General features: G+C 42.6%; 1 protein-coding gene across 1 annotated transcript in view; it reads right to left on the bottom strand.

Annotated features, from left to right (window-relative positions):
• DNAH9 (dynein axonemal heavy chain 9) overlaps positions 1-27,439 on the bottom strand; it is a 299,454-nt gene that overhangs the window by 218,080 nt on the left and 53,935 nt on the right. Inside the window, exons 16-22 of the mRNA XM_027131074.1 lie at positions 26,618-26,814; positions 26,099-26,523; positions 11,822-12,044; positions 11,056-11,222; positions 3,138-4,008; positions 529-659; positions 94-220 (exon numbers count right to left, since the gene is read on the bottom strand). Coding sequence (XP_026986875.1) covers positions 94-220; positions 529-659; positions 3,138-4,008; positions 11,056-11,222; positions 11,822-12,044; positions 26,099-26,523; positions 26,618-26,814 — 2,141 coding nt within the window. The remainder of the gene's footprint in view (positions 1-93; positions 221-528; positions 660-3,137; positions 4,009-11,055; positions 11,223-11,821; positions 12,045-26,098; positions 26,524-26,617; positions 26,815-27,439) is intronic.

Below are 27,439 nucleotides of genomic sequence, written 5' to 3'. Positions count from 1 at the left end.
ACCGCCTTAGGGGGCGTAACGGGGAACCTGAAACTCTCCTGGTGGAGCATCCTGGTCCTTCTGAATGTTTCTACAGGCACTTCCCCAGCTTACCTGTTGTGGGGCTGTGCTGTTGGAAAGGATGTCTAACAGGTCCGAAGAGGAGAGAAAGTAAAACCTAGGGAAGGCAAGCCTTTTGGTGTCCAGGTACTCCGCCAGGGCCTTCTCACACAGGTACAGTCTGTGGGCACAAAGAATTTCCTAATTAGGTTTGCCTAGATCCATAGGCACATAGATGTTACCTAAACGAAAACAAGCGCGACCTATGGATTACACGCAGAAATCATGTATGCATGGAACATGTATGGGTATTTGCAAACATCACAATAAACACCTCTAATAATACCCCATATTACCTGACCACACAGGCAAATCAAGGTACACAACCAGACATACTCTCTCACTCGGGCAGTTAAATAAGGTAAGGATCTCAGAGACAGAGTGGGGAAAGGAAACACATTACAAAAGGGGCTGCAAACCGACCATCACCTGCTCTGAATATCTTCCAACTTTTCATAAAGACCTGATTTGTTGGTGGCTTCCACTACGTTTGGAGTTTTGTGAACATCATAAGCTAACTCTTTAAAGTCAATATCGATGCCTTCAAATCTTTTAGAATCCTGCAAGTAAAAATGTGGAAAAAAATTAACTACCACCCCCTCAACTTTAAGAAGCTACCTTCATGTACTAAGTCTGCTTTTGAAAACTGCTGCTAGTTGTCTAATACAGAGATTAGTCTCAAAGGAGGAAATGCCTTTAGTTTGAAACAGTGGTCTGCAAACATTTTGGTCTTGAAGTCCCTTTATGTTTGTAAAAATTACTGAGGAGTGGAAAGAGCTTTTGTTTATGTAGGTAATATTATATCTATCAATGTATATTCTATATTAGAAGCTAATGTTGAGAAATTCTAAAAAATATTTATCAATTCATTTAAAAAATAACAATAATAAGCCCATTATGTTAACATAATAACATATTTTTATCCAAAATAATTATATTCTCCAAAACAATATAACTTAGAGAAAAAGTGGCATCATTTCATGCTTTTTTTTTTTTTTTTGGCAAATATCTTTAATGTCTAACTTAGAAGATGGCCAGATTCTCTTCTCTGCTTCTGCATTCAGTCTGTTGTGATATCACATCATGTAGCCTCTGGAAAACTCCACTGTACGCTCATGGAAGAATGAGTTAAAAAGGCAAATACCATCAGTATTAATATAAAGATAATTTTGACCTTGAGGATCCCCTGGAAAGGTCTCAGGGACCACCCCCAGGGGTCACCAGACCACACTTTGAGAACTGTTGGCATAAAATACATAATTCCTGTCAGGGAGATGGTGGATCCAATGTTCTTTCTGGGTCCAAGCAAAAGTTTATATAACCGAAGTAAGTGTTTCCACAGCAAATGTGCTACTATGATGTCAAAGTTAGTTAGATATTATCATTCTCCCCAAACGTACACACCCTCACAGTGTTGTTGAAATGACTGAGACAATAATAAATGCAAAGTACTTTAGGCCAACACCTGGCACCTGATGAGAGCTTGTGTGGCTATTATTACATAACAACAATCATAATGGTATGTGCTGTGTGCACTACTTTAACTTCTTGAAGTAGGGACTAGTATTAGACCCAATTTACAGATGAGAAAACCAAGACACTGAGAGCTTAAGTAACTTCCCTAAGGTCCTGCAACTCAAACCCGGGCCACTGGCTCCAGTCTGCTGGGACCTCTGTGATCTGGGCCTCTCTCCCAAGATTTAAAAACAAGAGGGTGAGGTGAAGTAAATTACGATTCCTCAGTGAGATATCTTATGCCAGTTAAAAATGAAAAAGTATCAAGGTTATAGAAGTATCGGAAATATCTGACATAAATGTTCAAATGAAAAGAGCCGAATAGAAAATTGTAATTACACTGAGAGCAGTTGTGTAAAACCATGTATATATGTGAAAAAAAGTTGGGAAATATTCACAATGAGTGAAAATATTTACTAGGTAGGGTGTAAGATGATGACTGATTTATTATATTTCAGAGTTGTCTTTGTTACCATATTGTTAATACAAAGAAAATAAATGTATTTATATGTTTTACACACAAACCTGAGAAGTTAATGATATGAATTCTTTATTATGTTGGATTGAAAGTTCTCAAATGTCTCCTTTAAAATGTGTACAAAAGTCTCCACCTACACCCCCTTCTCATTAAACCTGCCCTTCTTCAATCATTAGTGTTGGAGATTAATAAAATCTGGCTTATTCAATTTTGCTTAATGACAATAGCTATAGCAGGATTATTTTCTGTTATTTTTCATTGCAAATGTACAATCTTTAATCTGCATTATTACACTAAATATGCATTTGTGGGATGAGCTGGAAAAATATCATGTTTTGATGGAATGCTTTAACTCTGAAACAAGGTCTGGACAACATATGACATTTTGGAATCAAACTAATTTGTAAGCAGAGAACTCGCTGTGCTGCTGTGCTGAGGGACACAGAAGAAGTCTGGAAAATCTCTTTTTAAATGAATTAGAGTCCACTGGCGGGGGGAAGTACATTAATGCACATTAATTAGGACAAATTACAAGGGGCAAGCAACTACAGGAAAGGTAGTAATGAGAAGAATGCTTATTTAGAGAAATTCCTCATTTAGTATTTAGCTGAAGACTGGTATTTAGCCTGCTGGCACAGGCCCGAGTTTTACAGAACAGCTCGCTGCAGAGAAGGAACTTGAGTTTGCCTGGAAACGACGCTCACTTCCAATCAATACCCGCATTGTAATTATGTGTGGAGCACCCCAAGAGCAGCTCATATTTTTGACCTCCTTTCTCCTGTACACTTTTTTTGGTTTTGTTTTTAAAACCAGGTTCTCCTTTCTTTTTCCTACACATTAGGAACAAACTCGCGGGCATACATTTCACTTTCTCTCTTTCCCTCTGTCTGACTTTTGGTGGCTTGGAAGGTCAATGTTTTTTGGAGGTACCCCTGGGTGAAGCCAAGGCAGGGAGGCAGAGAAGGAACGGTCTAGAGGATACAGGAACTGGGGGATCATCCCTTGACCCAGGGAACAGAGGGAGCAGGATTTCCACAGCAGGTACCTGGGGCAGCTGAGCCCGGATATCTTCAGATCCGATGAATATACTTTCTAGATGAGACCATGTGCGCTGCACATCAAACCAGAGGGAGATGACGGTGTCAGCAGTGGACAGCTTCTTCTGCCAGCCCGATACTTCCTCCAGGAAGAAGGTAATGTACCTGGACATCATCAGGTTCTGAAGCTGGACTTGGTCATCCTCCAGAACCTCGATGAGGTCCTCGTCGGACCGCAGCAGAGGCACGTAGGTCTGAGGGTGGGGCTCGAACTGGAATTCCATGCGGACCCAGGTGGTCTGCAGCTCCTTCAAGACCTTCTCCATGCCCATCTCTTTCACAGCTCTGTCTACAATGCCCCGGACCTCGTCCTCAAAGTGGTGGAGCTGAAGCTGTAGGAGGTGTGCCAGGGTGGTACCCTCATCCATGGTGAAGGTCACGCCCGTGGCCTGCATCAGCTGCCTCCAATGCCGCGCCCGCATGGCCGGGTTCTGCAGTTTGGCCACAGCCCTCAGGGAGGTCAGGGTGTTCAAAATGGTGCTTTCCAGGCCTGTGAAGGCATCCCAGGCCCTGACCTCCTTGTCGAGGTTCCGGATGTGCCTGGCAAACCATCTGCACTCCAAGTCCATGGCCTCCACGTTGATATCCATCCACGTGGTGGTCTCCCAGGCATGGATACTGGAGGTCACCATCCCAATTGTGTCCCAGAGCTCCTTCAGCTGGCACGCCTCCTTCCTGCACTGTCTCAGTTGCTTATAGTCAGGGATGGTGACCTCTAACAAGCTAGCAGACTCAGAAATGGAGGCCATGGTGGATTCCATCTGCTGGATCTCCATGTGCCTGGCATCCAGCATCTGATGAGGGTCAGTGCTATCAAACCTACAAAACACAATGTTTTCCCTTTATAAGTAGAGCACACAAGCGCCATCTCCTAGAATCACCAGAGTAATGACAGCTCGAATCCTTAAATCCTTAGTATTTTAGCAAAGGGCAGGGACTTTCACCAAAGCCTGGGAAGAAAAGACATCGGGGTAGGTTGGAGTGGGACGAACATAACCAGTTAGCGATTCAAGAGGAACACCATGTCTGGATCTGTTCTTCACACCTGAGAGGGTAATAAAAATACTCCCCACCTCCCCCACCCAGGTGCAGTGCGAAATACTCCTTTGTTCAAGCCCCCTTTAGACTCTGCTTCCAGTTGCTGGCGTCCAGCTCACTTGACACAAAAGAGCATTGTCCTGTTACTGCAGAGGCTGTACAGGCAAAGCTCCCGCCAGGAGCTACTTGCGGTGGGTGGTCTGTAAGTGACAGAGACCAATCCTGACCTACTGTGGCATTGCTCCCTCTAGGGCAGTGGCTCTCAGTCTTGGCTGCATGTTAGAGCCTCCTGGAAGCTTTAAATGATCTCCATGATCAGGCTGCTCCCTGGTCTCATTCAATCAGAATCTTTGGGGGCGGGACCCAGGCAACAGCATTTTTCAAACTCCCCAGGTGATTCCGATGTGCCAGGTCGGCGTCCTTCTCTGTGGTGAGGCTCATGCTAACAGCCTGCATCACCTTCAGGAAACAGTGTCTCCAGATGTGAGAACCACTGATAGGGACTTTGCAGTGTGCGCACAAAGCCCTCACCGCGGGCCTGCACTGCTTGGCGAAAGGCCCGCGCTGCAGGCCTCCTGTCAGGCTCCACATCTCCGAAGTACCTCCTTCAAGCCGCCCCTGATCTCCTCCCGCATCCCGCGGCAGCCTCTGGTTCTGCGCCGCACGCGTATAAGCACTCCATCGCGCTTTACAGCTCGAGCCCACGTTTCCTCCACCTCTTCTCCCCAGTGAGTGCTCACTGCCCCCACCGTTCCTCCTGGTCCTCATGGCCGTGAGCCTCCTTTACCCTGCGGCCCCTCCAACCTGCGTTCCTGGCAGAGCCTCTCCTCCAACATAAGAGCTGCACGTGCACAGGGACCCACATGGGTCAGGAGCACCCAGAACAATGTTCAAGGAGCCTCTCATTTTCCTCCCCCAGCCTCCCTTTATCCTTTCTTCCCATCACCAGTCTCAGATCTTCTTGTTTCTGTGTGCATGGAAGGCTAGATAGCAGGGATACCGTGACTTAAGTGTGAATACCATCTTTCTCTAAAATCAGAATAGGGTATCACGGGGTCCAACATAAAGGGAAAGTTGAGAGGAAAGGAGTGATTAGAGAATTGGCCATTTCCTCTGATCCCGTGTGTGTGTGTGTGTGTGTGTGTGTGTGTGTGTGCGCGCGCGTGTGCATGTGTTGGTTGGTGGGGTACAGAGGGGAGGGAAAAAGGAAGAAGATGACATACAAACTCCTTTTCTTGAACTGTCTCTCCTCTCAGCTGTCTCTGGAAATATTTGACTTGACGGACGGAAAGTAATCCGAATTAGAGTCATCTACCTGAACTGCTTGCCACTTAAGCCTAATTACCATGCAACACAGTAACAGTTACGCATACCATTAAATTAGTGTCAGATTAACTTTGACGCTTGCTATGTTTGATTCCCGCTTGTTCCATCTAAATAGTTTCGGCTCATGTGCCCTGGTTGTGTATTTTCATCTTAAGAGAATGAGACTGAATGTGTGTCTTCACTGTTGTCCAGTCCCCAAGTGTTTCAGAATGGGTTGGAGTTCTCAGAGTTGAAGAGGGCCCTCCGTCTACATAGGCAAGTAGCTTTCTCTTCTATGAGAGCAGTAGAGAAAGAACTAGAAGGAAAGAAATGTAACATCTTCGTGGCAAGTGGGTCAGCAGGAAAGATTACCAAGCATGAAGGTTCCTTCTGCATATTCTCTCCAAAGACTAATTGTTGGAGTGTGTAGTGCGTTGGTTCTACTTTTTAACTTCATTAGAGTGAACTTGGAAAGTGAATTTAGCTACTTGGTGTCAGTATAAATCAGACAAATTCTAAAAGCCCACATTCTGTTTAATTTATTAATGGAATAAAATTCAGGCATATTCAATAGGATAGGTGCTATCAGAGTGTTGGGGGTCTGTGGACACAGAAGACAATGAATGATCTTCCTAACTCTTCTTTCCTCAGCGCACATGAACATCCTTGAATCAATATTGGTTCCTCAAATATTTGTAGGAGGTGATCATTTATCAAACCTATTCCAAACTTCATCTGCCCCGTGGCATAATTTTTGTTTATGGTTTAAATCTGTGGGTTTTCAGTTCCTGTAGCTGAGCACACATAAAAGTTAATTTGACCTAAGTAGTGAAAGGAACCTCTAGACAGGGGAGCAGGTAACCCTCTTCCCATTTCAAAGCTCTAGTGCAAACTGTCAGGATATTCACAGACCTGATTAATGCGCCTAATAAACTTGAAGCAGTTCTCCAAAGCCTGGTGGAACAATACAGTGTGAGAACAAGAAAGTAATAGGCGGGAAAAGGGTGTAGTTAGTCTTTGAAATTCAAATAATAATGCAAAAGTATTTTAATCTAAAAGAGAAATGCCTGGAAAATCTGGATGAATAAAACTATAATTAAGAGAAATGGAAATACAGTGCTCATCTGTATGATCTTGGAAAAAGTACAGATTCAGGCCTGCCCTAGACATAGGCACAAAGAGAAAGACAGGACTAAGTGACTTAAATGAACTCTTGGGAAGTGAGCGGCTGGTAAATGTCAACCTCAGTTCTGTACCTGCACATACAAGGAACAGTGACACACCTGTGCTTGATATCCCACAGGTACCATAAAACTCAGCACGCTCCCTCTGACCTGGTGACCTTTCGGCTCTTCCCATCCTGTGGCCCCATCTCAGGAGCAGCGGAACACACCCTTTCCAGCTTACTGGTCCAGATGGAAGATGGAGAGTTACACCAGGCTCTCTCCCTGCTCATCTCCCGTATTCACTCAATCCTGCTGATTCTCCCTCCTAAGTCTCCCTCACGTCCATCCTCCTCCTCCATGCTCACGGCCACGGCTTCAGTTCAGTCCTCCTGCTTCGCACCCAGCTGTTGCAATCACTCACCACCCCATGGAGGCCCCACCTTGAGTCCATCTCGCTCCACTCTGCTCTCTGCAGCCACAAGACTGGTGTTTCCATGATGTGTGTTGTTCTCATGCTTGTACTCCTCAGTGCTCATTCATGGTCAAGGCCTGGTCACCTGGACCTCTCCATCCTCATCTCCCACATCCTGCATCCCAGCCACACATACATGCAGTCCTCCAGCTGGTTGTTATGTTTTCATCCCCCTGTGTGTCTCTATGTTCTGCTTCCTTTGCCTGGAATATCTTTGCTGTCCACCCCTCTTTTTTCCAAATGGCTAAGTCTCATTTGCCCATTGGCTGAAGCACAGCTTCTGCAAGGGCTGTGAACTGCCTCCCCAGTGGGCGTTAAAGTTGGCCCCCATGGACATGTCTGGTGACTCATTTTTGAAATTGACCCTGAGGCTGTTAAGTCCTTGAGGTCAGGGAATCTGTATTATCTGAAGATCCTAGCACTTAAATCATTTTTTGCTGACTCCACTGTTGAGAACACAACCGCTTCTGCTCTACGGAAGCCTGAGTCATGTGAGTGAGGCAGATTAACTGCAAGAACAGGGTCAAGTTGAACTAATGACATGTCTGAGGATACTGATATGTCCCTGAGAGATTTCATGACTAATACTACTCTTTTCTCCAACTTTTGAAGGGACAAGAGACCCTGCACAAGCAAGATGAAGGCCCTTCTATCCTCACGTTTGCTGCACTGGGCTATTTGGAAAGCCTTGCTTTGCTGGTTGTCATGCAGGACAGCACTCAATGGGAGGAGGTCTTTAGGAAGGTTCTCCCCACCGTTCACAGAATCTGGTGGCTGGCCAGCTGGAAACACTGATGGTCTCCATTGAACTGGAGCTTTAGGGATCAAATGCTTTGACCCAGAAACCCCTGGATTATCCTGATCTTGATGTGGGTAAGGAGACTGGATAACATGGCATTCATTCCTTGAAGCCAGGAAGCCTGTGCTCAAGGGCAGGAACTGAACAAGAGAGCTGCTAGAAGCTTGGTGCATCCCTGTCACTCAAAGGGGAGAATGAGTCTCCAATTTCGAGAGGTGTGAGAAGGGCTTGAATCTGGCTATGATGGTTTAGCCGATTACTGAGAAGTGAGAGAGCTCAGCTAGGAATGTGCTGATACAGCTTTAAGTTAAGAACAGAAGGAAGAAGAAAAACGCAACTTGAACATGAAGAAAGAACCTCCCCCAATGACCTGATTCATCCTGCACCTGTCAGACTGCAAGGGCCAGATGAGACACACACTTTCCTTTTCCTCCCAAAGACAAGATCAGCGTGAGCTTCACCTATCATCTAATCGGGAACAGAAACTTGCCTTCACAGAGATGCATTTTAGAAATTGATCTGAAAGTGGAGGAACCAGAATTCAACTCATTTGCCACACACGGTGTCTAAACATTTTAAACACACACATTCATGCACACGAAACTAAGAAACAAACTCATGCGTTGACACCCATGAAGATTCCCTTCAGCCCTAAATCCACGATTCTGCTCTAGTCTTGATAGTTTTCTTGACAAGAAGAGAAAAACATCAAAATTGCAGTAATGTTTGGCTTTCCACACTGCTGTGAGCAGTTCTTTTCAAAGTCTCTTGCAAAGATTCATCTGCATGTTAAATTAACAGATGTGAATTTGCAAGTTAAGGGTAGCAATATCCTTACAGCCAGCAGATAGATATCAATAAAAGTGCTAAGAAAGAAAAGCCAATGCAGCTATCAAATTAAAAAACAACAAGAGCTGATCAATATACACACGTGATGTAACTAGGAAGGAGGGATGCCAGATTTCCAGTAGACATACAGAAACACACCAGCAAACAAGGGCTGTTCCATTCAGGCAGTCTCGGGAGTCTGTTTGGGAAGATATTTCACCAGACATCTTTGAATTCCTTTTTAGAACTTTTTTAAAACAGAGACAGATGATGTAAAATATCAGTGTCATTACCTTTGTGGCTGTTGCCTTAGGTGTGGATATTGTTAGCACTGAGCAGAAATACCCAGCTTAATTGCCCGCCTGCCTCACCAGCTTTGGCCCTGTGTGATCAGTGTCGAATTTCAGAAATTCAACTGTATGCCCAAAGGAGAATCAAAAGAATGTGCTTCAGACTCTGAAGGAACAGTCCCAAAAGAAGTTCCACAAATGTTTTGAGCAATAGATGCTTCTTTGGAACAAGGGCATAGCTCCTAAGGCACTTATTCTAAAGGGACACAGACTCATTTGGAGTTATATGCCCTGGAATGATTGCTTAAAAGGGAACCAGTTACTTCCCTTAGGGAGGCAGTCTCTACCTTGGCTGCACATTGGAGTCACCTGGGGAGCATTACAAACTACTGATGCCCGGTCTCATCCCCAGAGAGTCTGATTTAGTTGGTCTGTGGGACAGACTGGACCCCAGGTGATTCTAATGCTTTAGAGCTCCATGTTGTACATTTATGGTAAGCACAGTTCACACATCTGTCCTCCCCTGCCTCTTGACATACTCATCTCGTTCTCTCTAGCCCCAAGTATAATGCTTGGGAGACAGTAGCTGCTTAATAAATGTTTGATGAATGAATAATAGAATAGGTAGGCCCTTACTGTGTGCCAGGTGAGGTGACTAAGTCTCAGCTTGCCTGAAATAGAGGGGCTTCCCTGGATGTATGACTTTCAGTGTTAAAACCACAACCATCCCAATTAGCACAGCACTGTAAATCAACTATGCTTTAATAAAAAAAAGAAAAGAAAAGAAAAGAAAAAAAACCCCAAAACTGTCCCAGGTAAACCAGGATGGTTGGTTATCCTAGTGCCAGGTCCTATGCCTAAAACTTGCAAAGATTCGTTATTTAATCCTATCAACAACCTTATAAGGTGGATACTATTATTAACCCCACTTTACAGATGAGGCAACTGAAGCGAAGAGATATTAAGTGACTGCCCCAACTTAGGCAGTGAGTAGTGAACCTGAGATTAGACACCGGTCTTGTTAAATCCAGAGTCCATGTACTTAATCATTATGTTGTCTTTCCTCCCGATAAAGCTGTGATTTTCTTTTTCCATTTTGTTTGTTGCTTTAGTGTGTATCTCTCAATGTCAGATTTCTGTGTGTAAGTAACCCTTGAAAATAAAAAGTTTCCTTGCTCCTTAAATAGGGCATTTTTCAGTCTAGAGACCTCCAAAACTACAGAAGAGACCCAGCAGGAAGCCCGCTAGGGAAACAGAAGCAAACCCCGGAGCTGGCCTGAGGGGAGAGTGTCCACTTCAGCTGGCATGTCAGGAGACACAAAGCCGGCTGGTACCCCTGGCTGGAGCCCCCGACGCTGAGGAGCAGACCCTGTAGATTTCTCCACCAAGGCAGTGAGCCCCTGAGAAAAGGACTTGTGTGTGTGTGCACGGGGGCACGTGTGGATGGGTGTTGCCCATCCCACAGTTGTTTTGTTTGTGTAAAGACCCCTGACCACAAGTAGGGAGGAGTCTGAGAACTTACTAAGCAGAGAAAGTACACCTTGAAGTAAATTCATCACTTCCAATCCTGCCATTAGGCTACTGAGATGCCTTCCAAAATTATTCTAAAATTCCATCAGCACTATTTTAAACCAAAAGAACAGGAGTCTGGGAGAATTTAGAATACTAACAGTTTAGTAAAAACCTAGTAATCTTACCACACACAATCCCTTTATAGACCTGGAGACACAGAAGCTTCTAGAATTTTTTAAAGTATTTGTACAGTCTTTGTTCATCCCACACAGGCCACAGTGGTACTCTGTGAACATGAGCACCAGGTTCTAACCAGTGGACCTAAATGGGAGGGAAGACTAGTAACTAGTCTTCACTTGTTAAAATAATACGCGAACTCCACGGAGAGATCACCGTGACTTAAGATGCTGCCGTGCTTAAAGGCCGGGAAGCAGTGGTGGCAACTTGGGTGCATACCTGAAGGGGGCTTCTCTGCGGAATCGCTCCCAGAACTGCTGCTGCTCTGCCTCGAAGGCCGCGCACCTCTGGCGGAGGAGGGTCGCTTCATTTGCCTGCAGGGGGGCCACCTGCTGCCTCACGGTAACAGCCATCTTTTTAATGTTGTTCCATTTCTCAGGCAGCTCCTGCAAAGGAGACCTCAGTGTGGTCAGACCCTCCCCCACAGTCCTGAGGCTGGACGCACCCGGATGTCTTCATCTCTGCCCCGATGCCAGGCTCTGATGCCGTGGCATCATTCGACCCTTCCTTGACATGGCTCCCTGGATGCCCACTCTCCCGACGATCACCTACTTCTGATTCAACACTATCCTTCTTGCCCTCAACTTCTAACCCAGTAACCCTGGCCCTTTTCTACATTTTCTAAGAGTGCCTAGTTATTTCCTTTTATGTCCCACATCTCTTAGACCATCATAACATTCCTCAGACCTGCTTTTTTTTCTCCGAATGAGAAATTCAGCTCATCCATAATCCTGGAAAAAGAACCCAAACACATCATCCACATCAGTTCTCCCATATATGTCCAGCGTTACAGTGTTTCATATTTATTGAGTTTCAAGAAAGTGGTACACATTATACATGTGCGACACATTTAGCTCCAAAGCATGGACCTTGAGTAATCACCAAGCCCTGTTTTTCATTTACTTCAACCTACCTCATCCCACTCTGAAATCCCCAAACGTTCCCTCTATTTCTTTTATTAAGAAAACATAAACTTTGCACTGACCTCCAGCTGCCTGAACAGTGTTTCCGGCAATTCTTGTCCATAGGTCTTCAGCAATTCAATAGTCTGCTTTAAAGGCTCAAACATCTCATCAGTGCTGCTCTGTCGTTCTTTAAGAGCCATAAGGTGTCCCATAATTTCAACCAATCCTTGGAAATCTCCTTTTCCGACTTTCTTGAGCAAGCCATTCTCGCTGTTTTTTATAAATGCTTCAAGGTTGGCCAAGCTGAGCAAAACAAACAGAATGTGAGGAGCCATTCTCCTTTCACTCCTTGAAAGGAAGATTTATTTAGTTCCCCAACATTAATAGCTATTATTATGGAAAACTCTCCATCCTCCTGGTATTATTATGGAAAACTCTGCATATCCTGATGGTATTATCATGGAAAACTCTCCATATCCTGATGGTAAGATACGACCCTCTTCAGAAGTGTCAAGGTCGCAAAGGACAAAGACTTAGCCCTCCATGATGGAGGGTGAATTACTGGGACAACTGGAGAAATGTGAGTAAGTCTGTACTAAGTAAGTTACTACTTCCACATCAATACTAACTTCCTTGTGTTGATAACTGTACCATGGTTGGTTATCTAAGATGTTATCATTTGGGAAAGGTGAGTAAAGGTAAAAGAGAATTCTTTGTACTATTTTTACAACTTTTTTTGTAAGTCTGAAATTATTTCAAAGTGAAATTATTTCAAAGTAAATATATTACAAATTATGTTGTGAATCTCAGATTATTTTTTAAAAAACTGAAAATAAATACTATGGCCTCAAAGGTCATACACACTTGGGTTTAATTTTGACACTTACTAGATGTGTAACCATGACCAAGTCACTTAACATCTCTGAGCCTCAGTTTCCTCATCTACAAGATTGGAAAAATCATTTCTTTCTCACTGGTTATTGTGAGAGTTAAATGAGATTCATTCTTGAATTCAAAAATGTTTATTGGGCAATTATTATGAGGCCTAGCCTGCTTCCAGGTTCTGAGAATAGTATAATAAATAAGATAAAGTCTCTGTCCTTATGAAACTTACATTCTAGTGGGAAAAATAAATGTGACACAGATCAATGAGATAAATGGTACAGTTTCACATGGTGATGAGTGCCATGAAATAAGGGCATAGAGACTAAGGTCAGAACTATTTTATATGGAGTGGTCAGTAAAGGCCTTTCTATGGAGGTGATGTTTGAGCAGAAATGTAAACAATATGAAGGAGTGAGCCAAGAAAGAAACAGGAAAAGAGCTTTCCAGGGAGAGGGGGCAGCATGAGTAAAGGCACTGAAGCTGGATTCAGTTTGATTCTCTTGAGGAAAAGGGGAAAGTCAGGGTAGCAGAAGCATAAGGAGAACAGAAGGGAGCACGGAGGGAGAAGATGTCAGAGAAAGGGCCAGACACTGGGAGGCCTTATTGGCCATGATAAGCAGCTCAGATTTTATTCTAAGTGTGAGAATTCTGAGTAGGAGAAGGGCATAATTTGACTGGTTTTCAAAAAGAACTATAGATGGAGGAGAACAGATTTCAGCTGGAGGTGGTGATGATGATGGTGATGGTGACATGGGTGGGGAGACAGAACAGAAGCCAGGGGGGCATTTAGGGACTATTGTGGTTGTCTGGGTGACAGAAGATACTGGTTTTGACCCGGATGGTGGACATGAGGAGTGGTCAGATTCAAGGCAGTTTTGCATGCAGAGCTAATAAAACCCACTAATGGGTTGGGGGAGGGGTGTGAGGGAATAAAGAAATCAATAAGGACTCCTGGCAATGGGGTGAATGATGATGCCATTTAAAGAGATGGGGAAGAATTGGGGAAGACTGGGGGTTTTTTGGAGGGAGAAGAGGGAAGGAGATAAGTTTTACACATGTTAGGTTTAGGGAATTCCCTAAACCTAAGGTCTACTGCCATTAGGTTACTGAAATGCCTAATGTCTAATGCCATTAGGCTACTGGACCACCTGGTGGTCCAGTGGTTAGGACTTGGCATGTTCACTGCCGGGGCCTGGGTTCGATCCCTGGTCAGGGAACTAAGATCCTGAAAGCCACCTGGCCCGGTCAAAATAAAGAAATAAAGGTGTTAGGTTTGACATGCCTCCCAAACATCTAACGGAGATACTTATTAGGCACTTGAACTTAAGTCTAGAGTTCTTAAGAGACGGGGCTAAAAATATAAATTCGGTAGTTATCAGCACACAGATTATTCAAAGTATTAGATTAAATAGCACCTGGAATATGGCTGTGGCTAGAAATGAAATTCCAGGATCGAGGTTTCAGGAGTTCTAATATTTTGAGTCCTGGAGGAGATGAGCCCAGTCGAGGAGACCTCGAAGGAGGAAATCAAGAAAGTGAGGTCTCCTGAAGACACCGTTTGGGAAGGAGGGAGTGATCAGCTGTACCAAATACTGCAGAGAGGTACAAGTAAGACGATGACTGATCATCACCACTGGATGCGGCCACATGAAAATCATCGGTGCTCTTGGCAAGACTGGTTTCAGTTGAGCAGTTTAATAAAGGCCTGACTGGAGGATAAGTTGGAGAGTGTGGATTTCTGTTTCTAGCTGTATGGTGTACACGATATTATGAATGACCCTTCTCTTAAGACAACAGAAATGTTTAAGCACATATTTCAAAATCATTTAAAAATGCATCACTAAGGTGGCATGAAATTAAGGCATCTCCAGAAGCTGAAAATGTAGTGAAAGCAAGAACCCTGGGAGGAAAGCAAGGTTCAAAGCTGGCTTTCACAGGACAGTTTCTATTGAACCCCGGAGATCTTGAGCTTCTACTTTGATTCTTTATGAGAACTGGGGAACAGGTGATTAAGCCTAGGGCCCACTCATGGTGAGGAAGCTGATAGGAAGTTGCGTGTGAAGTTGCAACGCCGTTAAGGGTGAACAAGAAATAAACAGGCTGCATGGTATGGGACGGCATGGAAACTCGCCCGAATTAACCATGACACTAGATGGACTACTGTAAGTTGAGGTACAAGTGGTCTGGGGTTGGAGGAGTCCCTTGATGACCGGCAGAAACAAATGAAAATCCTTTCTGGAGGAATGCAACAAGAATCCAATCCTCAAAGGATTACTCTCCAAGGAACATGATTTTATAATCAAAAGTCACAAAACACGTAAGGAAAGAAGTCACCATGAGTGGGAGCCAGCAGAAACAGCTGAATTAAACCTGTGAATGTTTTAGATACTGGAATTCAGGTGCAGCATATAAAATAGCAATATTTAATATGTCAAAAGACAAAAGAGCTCTTGTTTAGGTGCTTTGCTTTACTATTTCTGACCCACATACCAGGAGCAAACGCTTTGCCTGCAGTTTCCCAGACATCTATTCAAGATTTACTAAGAAAAACAACTTCATCCTTTTAAGTATGATATATCAGTTTGTACAGAAATGCTTTCTTTAGGAATCACCCTTCAGAAGCGTAGATAAACTCTTACATCCTCAACAGGTCACCATGCCTTATCCTGGCCCCAACTGCCTTTATGTTCAAGCATAAATTCAGCATTGTCTCATAATCAGGAATGGAGGTGATTTCAGCGGCTTTCCAAATATGCCCAGAATCTGTGATAGTGTGTGGACCTTTGTATCGAATGATGCATTCAAGAAGTGACAAAACTTATTGAAGTGGATAATATGAAAATTATGGCCTGTGATGGCATTTTGTGAAAAGAAACTTTTTTTTTTTTTTTTTGCGGTACACGGGCCTCTCACTCTTGTGGCCTCTCCCGTTGCGGAGCACAGGCTCCGGACGCGCAGGCTCAGCGGCCGTGGCTCACGGGCTCAGCCGCTCCGCGGCATGTGGGATCTTCCCGGACCGGGGCATGAACCCGTGTCCCCTGAATCGGCAGGCGGACTCTCAACCACTGCGCCACCAGGGAAGCCCGAAAAGAAACTTTTAATATGTGTTCTAGCAATGCAAAAATGATCATACTGTGCTATGTTAGTGGGCAATTCCAGTAGAAAGAAGCTAATAATTTTCCATAGGCCTTTATGTTAACTTTGATCTATGGCAAGAAGAAACAAACAATTTTTAGGCTGACAAATCAAAAGTTATCTTAAGATTATCCTCTAGTAAATGTATTCTAAAACTTGAAGAATGAATAAATAAAAAAGAAGGAATTTGAGCAAAGAACGGGAGGGTATAAAAATGAGTAAGCAAAACTGTAAAATAACCAAATAGAAGATCTAAAAATAGAAAGTATAATTAAAATTTAAAGCTCAATGAATGGATTAAACAAGAGGTTTAGACAACACTAAAAGAGAGAATTAGGCTGCTGTTTGATAAAAGTGGAGAAATTATTCAACTGCAGTAAAGAAAGACAAACAACTGAAAACTGAAAATTATTCAAATACATGGGTGATATTTAAAAGTGTGTAAGTGTAACAAGTGTAATAAGAGGTCCAGAAGGAGGTAATAGAGAGAATGGGCAGGAAGCAATCTCTGAGGATATCTTGGCTGAGAATTTTCTTGAATTAATGAAAGACAACAAATATAAGATCAAGGAAGCCCAACAAATTCAAGGTGAAATTAATATAAAGAAACCCTCACATAAGTACTTCAGTATGAAACTGCAGATTACCAAAAGTGAAAAACAATCTTAAAATTAGCTGCAGCAAAAAGACGGATTTCTATTAATTAAAAAAACCCTAAGTTGATGGCTAACGATGCAACACCAAAAATGAAGCCAGGAGGGGGCTTCCCTGGTGGCACAGTGGTTGAGAGTCCGCCTGCCGATGCAGGGGATGTGGGTTCGTGTCCCGGTCCGGGAGGATCCCGCATGCCGCGGGTGCGGCTGGGCCCGTGAGCCACGGCCGCTGAGCCTGCGCGTCCGGAGCCTGTGCTCTGCAACGGGAGAGGCCACAGCAGTGAGAGGCCCGCATACCGCAAAAAAAAAAAAAAAAAAAATGAAGCCAGGACACAATGTCATAATATTTTCAATAGGCTTATAGAAAATATGTTATCCTAGAATTCTCTCTTCCACATATCAATTTTTTCAAGAACAAGGGCAAAATACATGCACTTGGAGAGAAAAAGAATGAGAGTTTTACCAAAAGAACCTTATTAACGGACCTTCTAATGACTACAATTCAGATAGCATGTCTGTAATGTAGGAAGATGGAATGAGCAAAGATATTGGTAAATATGTAGATGAATTTAAATAAACAGTGAGTGTATAAAAATAAAGTATGATTTGTGGAGTTTAGATAAATAGCAGAGAACTGAAATTACTTGGAATTATAGAATATAATTTGATGTATGAACGGTTGAGATCAAACTAAAGTCCTTGTATTGGTTGTGAAAAGAGTAACAGTACTGATTAGTTTACTCCTTTTAAGAATGTTTTTAAAAATAGCTATGGTTAACTATTAGAAAAGAAGACTTAGCACAACATCCAAATTAGCAGAAGGGAAAAAAATGGAATAAGAAAAAGGAAAAATAAAAGAAAATATTTTAAAAAATGCAACCCAAAGCAGGCAAGAAAGAAAACAAAGAAAAGAAGAACAAATAGAGAGGACACAATAAAATGGTACAAATGAATTCAAATATAGCACAACAGACATTAATGAACAAAATGCTCCAGATAAAAGAAAGATATTAAGGTAGATAAAACATTCAGTTCTATATCAATTATAAAGATCTCTTCTAATATAAAGGCACAGAAATATTGAAAGCCAGAGGATCAAATAAGAGACACCAGGCAAATGTCATACAAAGGAAACTGGTTTTGTTATACTAATATACAACAAAACACACTTTAACACAAGAAATATAGCTAGTGATAAAAGATTTTTAACGTGTGGCTAAAAGATTCAATTTTCCAGGAATATATAAAAAGTCAAACGCTGTATGCTCACATAGCATAACCTTAAAAAATATGAAACAAAAAGTGACAGAATTACAAGGAGAAATTGACACTCTACCATCAAAGTGGTAGATTTTTAACACAGTTATCTCAGTAATTGATAAATTAAGCAGACAAAAAAAAAGGCAGCGAGGTTATAGTGGATTTGAAGAAAACAAATTTGATCAAATAGGCATGCACAGAACATTATACCCAACATTTATAGAGTACACATTTTTTTTCAAATATGCACAGAACATTTATAAAAACTGACCAAATTCAACAAATTTCAGAAGCTTTTTATTACATATGTTACATTCTCTGACCACAATACAATTGTTAGAAATTAATGACAGAAATGCAACTAGAAGAACCCACGTTTTAAGATTAAAAAAATATATAAGTACATCATAATGAATGTTAAAAATATTTAGAGCTTGATTATTACTAAGACTTGTGAGATGTAGGTAAAATTGTACTTAGAAGGGAACTTATAACTTTAAGTGTTACATTAAAAAAGACAGAGGGCTCAAGGTGAATAGCGAAGCACACATCTTAACTTAGCCAAAGGACAGAAAATAAACCCAAAGAAAATAGAAGGAAATAATAAACATAAAAGAATAAATTATCAAAATAGAAATCAAATTATAATAAAGAGGATCAATGGGTTCATAAGATTGTTCTTTGTAAATCTCTTGGTAGATTAATTAAGTAAAGAAGCCAGAAAGCACGATAGAAATGAACAGAAATCTAAAAAGGAACATATCCATAGATTCTGTAGAGATTAAACAGGTAAGAGCATAATATAAATTTCATAATTTGAAGATTTACATGAAATGGATATATCCCTAGAAAAATATGACTTACTAAGGAATAGAAAACCTTAATGTTCCTATAAACATTAGAGAAATTACAGGTAAAAATCTTGCCACAAGCAAAATACCAAGCCAGATGTTTCAATAGGAGATTTAAACTTCCAAGGATTAGAGAATTTCAATCTTACACCAACTCTTACGGAGAAAAAACAAGAAGGTTACTTCCTAACCCATTTTATGAAGCTAGAAAACCACAGAGCAAGATCAGACAAAGATGTTACAGAAAGGAAAAACTGAAAGCCTGTTTCATCAAAAACAGACACATCAGTGCTAACTAAAATATCTGCAAACAAAATCAAGCAATGAATATATTGAAAAAGACAATATTTCATGTTGGGCTTAACTCAGTAGTGCTAGGTTGGTTCAGTATTAGAAACCAAATAATATAGTCACAACTTTAACATATTGAGGTGAAAAAACAGAATTATCTTAATGGAGTTAGAAAAAGCGATAGATAAAATGTTATATCCATTTTCGCTAAATTCTCTTAACAAATTAGGACTAGAAGAGAACTTCTTTAATCAGATAAAGAGATGCCATAAAAAACTCACGTAGTATTATACTAAGTAATGAAATGCTGAAAGTATCCGCTTTAAGATCGGGGACAAGACAAGGATACTTACCATCGCCACTTTATTCGATGTTATACTGACAGTCCTAGTCAGTGTGGTCAGATAAGAAATAGCGATAAAACGCATTTTAAAAAAAAGACTGAGAAGGAAGAAATAAAATTATCATAAATTTGTAGATGATGACTATGCACATAGCAAACCCCAGAGAGTACACAGATGAATTATTAGAATTAACAACTTATTTAGTAGAGTTGCTTGATACAAAATCGACATACAAATGTCAATTCATTTCCATGGAAAATATGATTTTAAAATATCATTTACACTAGGAAACAAAAAATAAAATATTAAGGAATAAATCTTAAGAAAGACGTGAAAATCATTTTAAAGGAAACGATTACAAAATTTCATTGAAGGATATTAAGGAAGATAAATGGAGAGATAACATGTTCTTAGGAATACCCATTACTACAAAGATGACAATTTTCCTCAAATTGATCTATAGTCACTGCAAGTATAATCAAAATCCCAATGGATTTTTTCTTCTACAAACTGATTTTAAAATGTATGTAAAATAGTAAGGAAGGGCCGAGAATGACTGAGACGTTCTTAACGAAAGTGAACAAGGTAGGGACTCGCTCTGCCAGATATCAAGATTTATTACAGAGCTACAGTAATTAGGACTGCATCATATTAATGCAGTGACCGACAAAGAGCTATTTAACGCAAAAGATAAAACTTGTAGGAGAGGATGTAGGAGAGTATCATCAGGATCTCAGGACAAGAAAGGATTTATTTAACAAGAGAAAAGAAGACAACACAAGGGAAAGATGGACACATTTGGCTACATACAAATGAACTTGTCATCAAAATATACCATAAATGGAGTGGGAAGACGGGCCACAAAACGGGAGACTAAATCTGTAATATGTACAATCAGCAAAGGATTAGATATACAATATATAAATCACTTCTAAGTATAAAAAGGGAGAAGATAAAGTCCAACAAAAAATGGGCAAGAGCTATGAAGAAGCACAGAATAGGAAGCATAATGACTCATCCAAAAACACAAAAAGATGAGCCACTTTATTCATAGTGAGAGTAATGTAAAATGTCTATCACAGCGAGATACCACTAAGCTCCCAGCAGAATGGCCAGCAGTAAACAGTCTGTCAGCAGCAAGAGGTGTTGGGGACTGGAATCTTCACAAATGGCCGATCCACCTTGGCAAGAGTTGTCATTACCTGCACTGACCCAGCAATTCCACTCCTAGCTATACACCCTAGAGCCATGTTTGCTCATGGATACCGTGATAGCTGTGTAAGAGAATGCATAGCAACCTTGCTGATATTAGTGAAACCATCTGAAACAACCATATTAACCACAGAATGGATAGATAGATTGTAGCATATTCAAATGATGGGATACCCTACAGCAGTGGAAATGAATGAACTACTGCTATATTCTCAGCGTGGATGGGTCTCAAATATAATGCTGAATAAAAGAAACAGGACAGAGGGATATATAGTATGCAACACTGTTTCATTTTTATAGCTTTAAAATGGAAATCTCAATATATGTATCTCTCTGTGTATGTGTATATATATATATATACATATATATATATATATATATATATATACACACACTAAGCCATGAAGAAAAGTATGGGAAGGATTATTTCACATTTAGGGCAGGGGTGACATCTGGTAGGGAGGAAGAGGGATTTAATCAGGGAAGAGTACATAAGGGAATTTTAAAATGTAGCTAATGTTCTGTTTCTTCACTGGATAAAGTAAATGAGAGTATTCGTTTTAATATTTTTCTCTAAATCATACGTATGCTACATTTTAAAAAATTTCTTTTTTCTTAATTTATTTTATTTTATTTATTGTTGGCTGCATTGGGTCTTCATTGCTGTGGGCGGGTTTTCTCTAGTTGTGGTGAGCGGGGCTACTCTTTGTTGCAGTGCACGGGCTTCTCATTGCAGTAGCTTCTCTTGCTGCGGAGCACCGGCTCTAGGCACACGGGCTTCAGTAGTTGTGGCTCGTGAGCTCTAGAGCGCAGGCTCAGTAGTTGTGGTGCACGGGCTTAGTTGTTCCGCGGCACAAGGGATTTTCTGGGACCAGGGCTCGAACCCATGTCCCCTGTGTTGGCAGGTGGATTCTTAACCACTGCACCACCAGGGAAGCCCCTATGCTACATTACATAATAAAATTTCTTGTAGAGAGAGAATGGAAGATGAAGAAGTAAGGGGATCAAGTATAGACACACCTTTTGAGGAATTTTGCTATGAAGGAGGGCACACAGAAATGATGCTGTAGCTGGAAGGACTCCTGGGACCGTGTTCCTTTCTTTTTTTTTAAGATGCCAGATGTGACAATATATTTGCATGCTGTGGAAAATGTATGAAAATAGATGGTGTTGCTGATAGGGAATATTTAAGGAAGTAAGTTCTCGAGTAGATGAGAAGAAAGAGGCTGGACTTAGAAAACCAGCTTATTCACTGTAACAGGAGAGGTAGTTGAATGTATAACTTCAAATGCAGGTAGGTTGGTAGATTTGTTGGTAAAAGGTGAGTTAGCTCTCTTGTGATTGGTTCTAATTTTTCAGTGAAATGAGAGGCAAGGCTATAAGGGCAGAGAGGATATTTGAGGTTTAAGGAGAGAGGAAAAAAAGAGTCTATGGGAGTTGGGAAGAATCTATGAAAATGTTCATAAAAAAATTTATGTTCATAAATTTAATATGAGATTGGTCAGAAGACTGGTTTGTTTTTCCTTCATCCAAGGATGAATTGCTCAGGTGCAGTGTGGGGCACTGAGTTTAAACGGTCAGGGTTTTATGAGGTGGGAACGGGAATGGGGAGCAAGGGTGATAAACACTGAGCTATCCCGATAAAGCATCGGGACCAATGGATTGGAAATCCTGATGGGTCTGAAGAACTTTGCGTGGCACCGTTGCCAAGTAAGTGAGCTGGAAAGATGCCAAGTGGTGGTCAGAGAATGGAACACTTTAACCTGAGATTTTGAAGGGGAAGCAAGTACTTGCTCATCTTTCCTTCCACGCCACTGAGGGCACAACACAGAATTAGATAGCAGAGGTACGACGGAAGGAAAGGGCAATGGAGAGAGAGGTCAAGAAAATGAGAGGCAGGTAAAATGAAGGCTCCATGTGGATGCTGAGTCACTGAGGATGATTATCAGCAGAAGGATGGGAAAGGGAGACTGAGCCAGATGACATGACCTGCAACGAAGGGGAGGAATGGCTAAGGGCTTGGCAGGTGACTGTGGCAGGGACAAGTGGCAGGTTTTACTGTCTGATAGAATTCACTCCAGTGGAGCCAGAGATTTTGAGGGAGGACCAGGTGGAATGGTTTGGAAGCTGCAACTAAGAGCAAGAATATCTCATCTACCTCTAGGCCCAGTGGTAAGAAGGATATAGGAGAAAAATCAGCCCTACTTGGGAGCGCTGCAGGGAAGCAGTATCCTCAGGAGAGAGCTGGGCTTCAGTTAGAGCAAAAAAAGGATGAGAGAAGACGAAGGGACAGTGGACTTTGCTGATGCAAGATCCTGAGTCCAGGGGAAGAGCACAGGGGAGGGCTTTGTAAGGGCAAGGGTGGGACTGAGTAAGATCAGGGCATAAGGAGCTGAATGGGGATGAGAGTTAAGATGATGCTATGGACTAAATGTCTGTGTCTCCCACAAATTCATATGTTGAAGCCCCAACTCCCCATTTGTGATGGTATTTGGAGCTGAGGCCTTTGGGGAGATAATTAGGGTTAGATGAGGTCGTCAGGGTGGGGTCACCATGAGGGATTAGTGGCCTTATAAGAAAAGGAAGAGGGAGATCTCTTTTTCTATCTGTGCACAGGAACTGAGTAAAGGCCATGTGAGGACACAGTGAGAAGATGGCTGTCTGCAAGCTAGGAGGAGAGCTCTCACCAGAAATCAAATTGACTGGCATCTTGATCTTAGACCTCTCAGCCTCTTGAATTGTGAGAAATAAATTTGTGTTGTTCAGGTCACTCAGTCAGTGGTATTTTGTTATGGCAGCTACAAGGATCCTAATACCAATTCCAATGCCTATGGGTGGGTAGGGGGGCACCCCACACCACCAAGCAATTCTCCAACACCAACTGCCTGTCCTACAACTTGACTCAATTCTGACACTATTTACCTGGAGATTCCATAGGTTAAGGCCTCAGTCCTACAAGACTGCCTCACCCGCTTCAGACCCAAACACTAGTCCAGGTTGTCACCTTGCCTCTGACTGACCAGCTATAGGACAGAGGTTCCAATGACCTCCTCCTTGCATTTGATTAATTTGCTGGAGTGGCTCACAGAACTCAGAGAACCTGTTTACTCATTAGATTACCTGTTTATTATAAAAGGATATAACTCAGGAGCAGCCAGATGGAAGAGATGCACAGGGCAAGGTATGGGAAAGGATGTGGAGCTTCTATACCCTCTTTGAATGCACCACTCCTCCGAATCTCCACACATTCACAAACTGGGAGCTCTTGAAACCCTATCTTATTGGGTTTTATGGAGACTTTATTACACAGGTATGATTGATTATTCCATCAGCCATTGGAGACTGATTCAATCCCCAGCCCCTCTCTCTTCCCTGGAGTTCTGGGGAATAAGACGGAAAGTTTCAACCTCTAATCACATGGTTGGTTGTTCTGACAACCGCCCCCCATCCATAGGTGAGGTCCAAAAGTTACCATTAACATAACAAAAGATACCTTTATGGCTCTCACCACTTAGGAAATACAAGGGTTATAGGAGCTTTTGCCAGAAACAGGGATGAAGACCAAATATTGGGTTGGCCAAAAAGTTCATTCGGGTTTTCCCATGCATCTTATGTCTTATTACAAATCGTCAATATATATGTCTTATTACAAATCGCAATATCATAGCAGTCCAAGCTGAATGAGACAGATGATAATGAAGGATTGGATTTCTGTCAGTAAATGAAGTATTTATGTAAGGCAAGGTGGGATTAATCCTGACACCTACTAAGAGAAGGTGGAAATCACAGAATTACAAGGTACATAGTAGACACTCAATAATAAATATTTTTTATTGTTCTTATTATTTCTTTTTTTTATCTAATCTTTGAGAACACAATGAGACATTCTCCCAAAGTGTAGCAAAGTAGTCAGTTTATGGATCATCAACTATTAAAACTGGAAGGCACCTTACAGGAATCCAGTCAAACTGTCTTCTTTCAGAGACAAGGAAACAGGGGTTCAAGGAGGACTCAGGCCTTCTCAGTGCTCTATCATGTGTTTTCCTGTTAAAACAACTGTTACATCCTGTGAAGCCTCACCTGGTAGGGACACATGGAAGCTGCTGTAACTATGCCCTGTATCAACCCTGTGTTTCTGATGCTCTGACATTTAGGGTCTTGTCGGCCCTGGAGGGATTGACCCTCCCAGGGTTAGCCAGTTCCTAGAGATAGTAAACAACCTGCTTTTGACTGTGCCTTTCAAATGCAAGCCAATCAATCCAAAATCCATATCCCCAACCACCTCCTCCATCTGGCTCTCATTCTCCAGGACACAGTTCACCTGCCCTATAATCCCACAGCCAGGTACCAGACAACAAAAGACAGCCCCTACACCCCAGAGCCTGTTAAAATTATTAAAAGAACTAGACAATCCTAAACCTGCTCCTAAACCTGGAGAAGAATGTCTTGCCCATTCTTCTCCATGGAAGCCGTAATAATAGCTCTGCCCACGTTTCTCCTCACTCCCTCTGCTTCCTGATTAACACTGGTGCCCCCCATTTGGCCCTGCATGGTGTGCTGTGCCCCCCTCCTCTTGGGATCTAACAAACTATCTTTTCAATAGCAGTCATCTCCTGATCTTGTGGCCTTGCCATACCTAAATAATAATAAAATCTTCATCTGAAACATGTTCCCATGTCCTTGGGTCACCAGACCTGCTAATGGAGAGGGACCAGAGAGCACAGAGCTGTCCCCTCAACAGTACTCCATTCAGGGGCAACACTGCCACCTCCCCAACTGCCACCATTGCTTCCCTTTCTCGGCTCTCAAGTGTGGGAAACTGGCTGCTGCTTCTTAAACAACACTTGGAAAGCCCTGTTTGAAACATCCCAAAATGATTTTCTGCGGCTTTTCTAGAGTGCAGAACCATCACCCTTGCAAAGTCTCTCAAAATTTGTTTGTAGATAGATGCATTCTCGACTTGGCTCTCTCCCTTCCACATCACTGAGCGGCAAGCAAGACCAGCACCAAACTCTGGGGAGGCTCCCCTGCAGCATCAGCTAATACACCAAAGACTGATCACTGAACACCCCACAGGATTCTGTGGGGAGGGGCTGGGAGCTGAGATTCTGCCTGTGGCAGACCTGTGGGGACAAGGCTAAGGTGAAGTGACAGGGAGACTATTAACCTACTTGGTTATTTATCTAGAGGCTGGTGCTCTGGCTTAGAGAGCCTGGTGCTGGGCTGGGCGGTCTGGGTCTATGGTGGAACAGACAGAGTTTCATATCCAATCTGTCACACAGCTAGGTGGCACTGGCAGGCATCAGGGGTGTGTAGATTTAGGGGCTTCCGTGCTTCACAGCTGGATAATCTGAGACAAGCAGTAAGTGGGAGAAATAAAATCTAAGAGGCCCATTAGACCCCCTCTGCTTCTCAGGCTTAAAGAGATTTCACAGTCAGAGCTGTAAAGGGAGGTTAGATCTGCTATTATTGTCTCTAACATTATTTACCACTTACTGAGTGCCTTTCGCACACTGGGCACCAGATGGAAAACGAAACAGAAAGAGGCCAGGTCTGATGAACAAACGAAAGGGCAGGACTAACGTTACTGCTGGTGTCCAAAAGCCTGGAACCTCCAACCCGCTGTTTTAATTTTTAATTTAACCAAGAACCTATGGATAAAAATGTGAAGAAGATTAAAAACATGGTGTTCCTGACAGCCCGGGAAGCTAGCAGGACTGTGTTACCTGTGAGTGACGTAATCCACAAGGTGCTGTTTGAACGTGAGGCTCCACTTCTTAATTATATTCAGCAGAGACGTTTTAAAGGGCCGCACATCAATCTTCATCCAGCTGTCAAACACCTGGATGGGCTCCAGCCTGCTCACGTCTTCATGGAGCTTTTCGTAGCAGTCGATCTGCGCTTTGAACTGATGGAGCAGGGGCAGGTTCTCTGGAATGCCATCCTCAGCATGGGCTTCCATCTCCTCTGCTGTGAGCATGTGCCCATATAGCAGAAACTGGCCCAGAGCCTCCTTCCGGTCCTCCACGTAGAGGTAGGAATACTGGCTGAGGGTGCTCCGATAGCCGCAGCAGAGGGTCATCATGCCCTGCACCCGCCCCATCAGCTCGCCCCGCATGCCTGCCAGATCAGGCATGGCCTCCAAGTCAACCTAGGGGAGCAAGACAAAACCAAGCGGGTGACACCAGCACTTCACAGGGGGCTCCAGATCTGATGGGAGGGCAGGATGCTTGCAGATCCAGTACCTGATAATGGGGAGAGCCGCTTTGAGGGGAAAGCCGTGGAACCAAGGACGATATCCTAAAAATGCTGGTGATGAGACCCTCAACAATGTCGTAGAAGCCACCCTTCACTCCAGGCTCCAGAGATGGACAGAAAACCAATTCTGGGATGGCTAAGCTCAGTTGTGCTTCAAATATTGGGGTGAGTCCTGCCTTACATTCTGAAAAACAAGGAAAACAGAAGAGAATGGGCAACGTAGGCAAAATGCAATACTGTTTTAAAAGCACTCAGAGCATTTCTTTCCTTTAGATGAGCTGTTTGGGTATAAGAAAATGGAAATGTAAAATTTGCTAACACCCCAGAAAAGGTGAGGGTGGCAGTCCTGCAGTGTTTATTGACAGGGGAACCACTGACATTTGGAACAGGCTAATTCTTGTGTAGGGCTATCCTGGGCATTGCAGGACATTTACTCTCCTTGTCCTCAGAGAGCACGTCCTAGTGACTGATCAACCCAAGCCAGTCCCCTTCCGCATTCCCAAACATCTCCTGGGAGGCAGTACAGCCTCTGACTGAGAAGAGGTTGATTTTGCAAAGCCAGTTTCTTGGAAGCAGCTGATTTCTTCCTGTGCACAAACCAGGCCATTCCCCATTGGCAGCCACTAGGGGAACAAGGGTGTGCTTGTCCAACGTCGTGTAGGCGTGAAAAAAAAAGTCACAATCCTATCCCTTCTGCTCCTTTTCTGTAAAAACAGAACTTATTTTAATTCTGTAGTTCTGTAGTGATAAGATTTTTAAAAACAGTATAAATGATTAACAAACCCCTGATTACTTGCTAGACTAACTTG

The sequence above is a fragment of the Aethalodelphis obliquidens genome, unplaced genomic scaffold, assembly GCF_003676395.1.
Source record: "Aethalodelphis obliquidens isolate GAN/ISIS:26980383/991018 unplaced genomic scaffold, ASM367639v1 scaffold38, whole genome shotgun sequence".
In the NCBI taxonomy this organism is placed as follows: Eukaryota; Metazoa; Chordata; class Mammalia; order Artiodactyla; family Delphinidae; genus Aethalodelphis; species Aethalodelphis obliquidens.
This window is presented reverse-complemented; position numbering and strand designations above follow the sequence as displayed.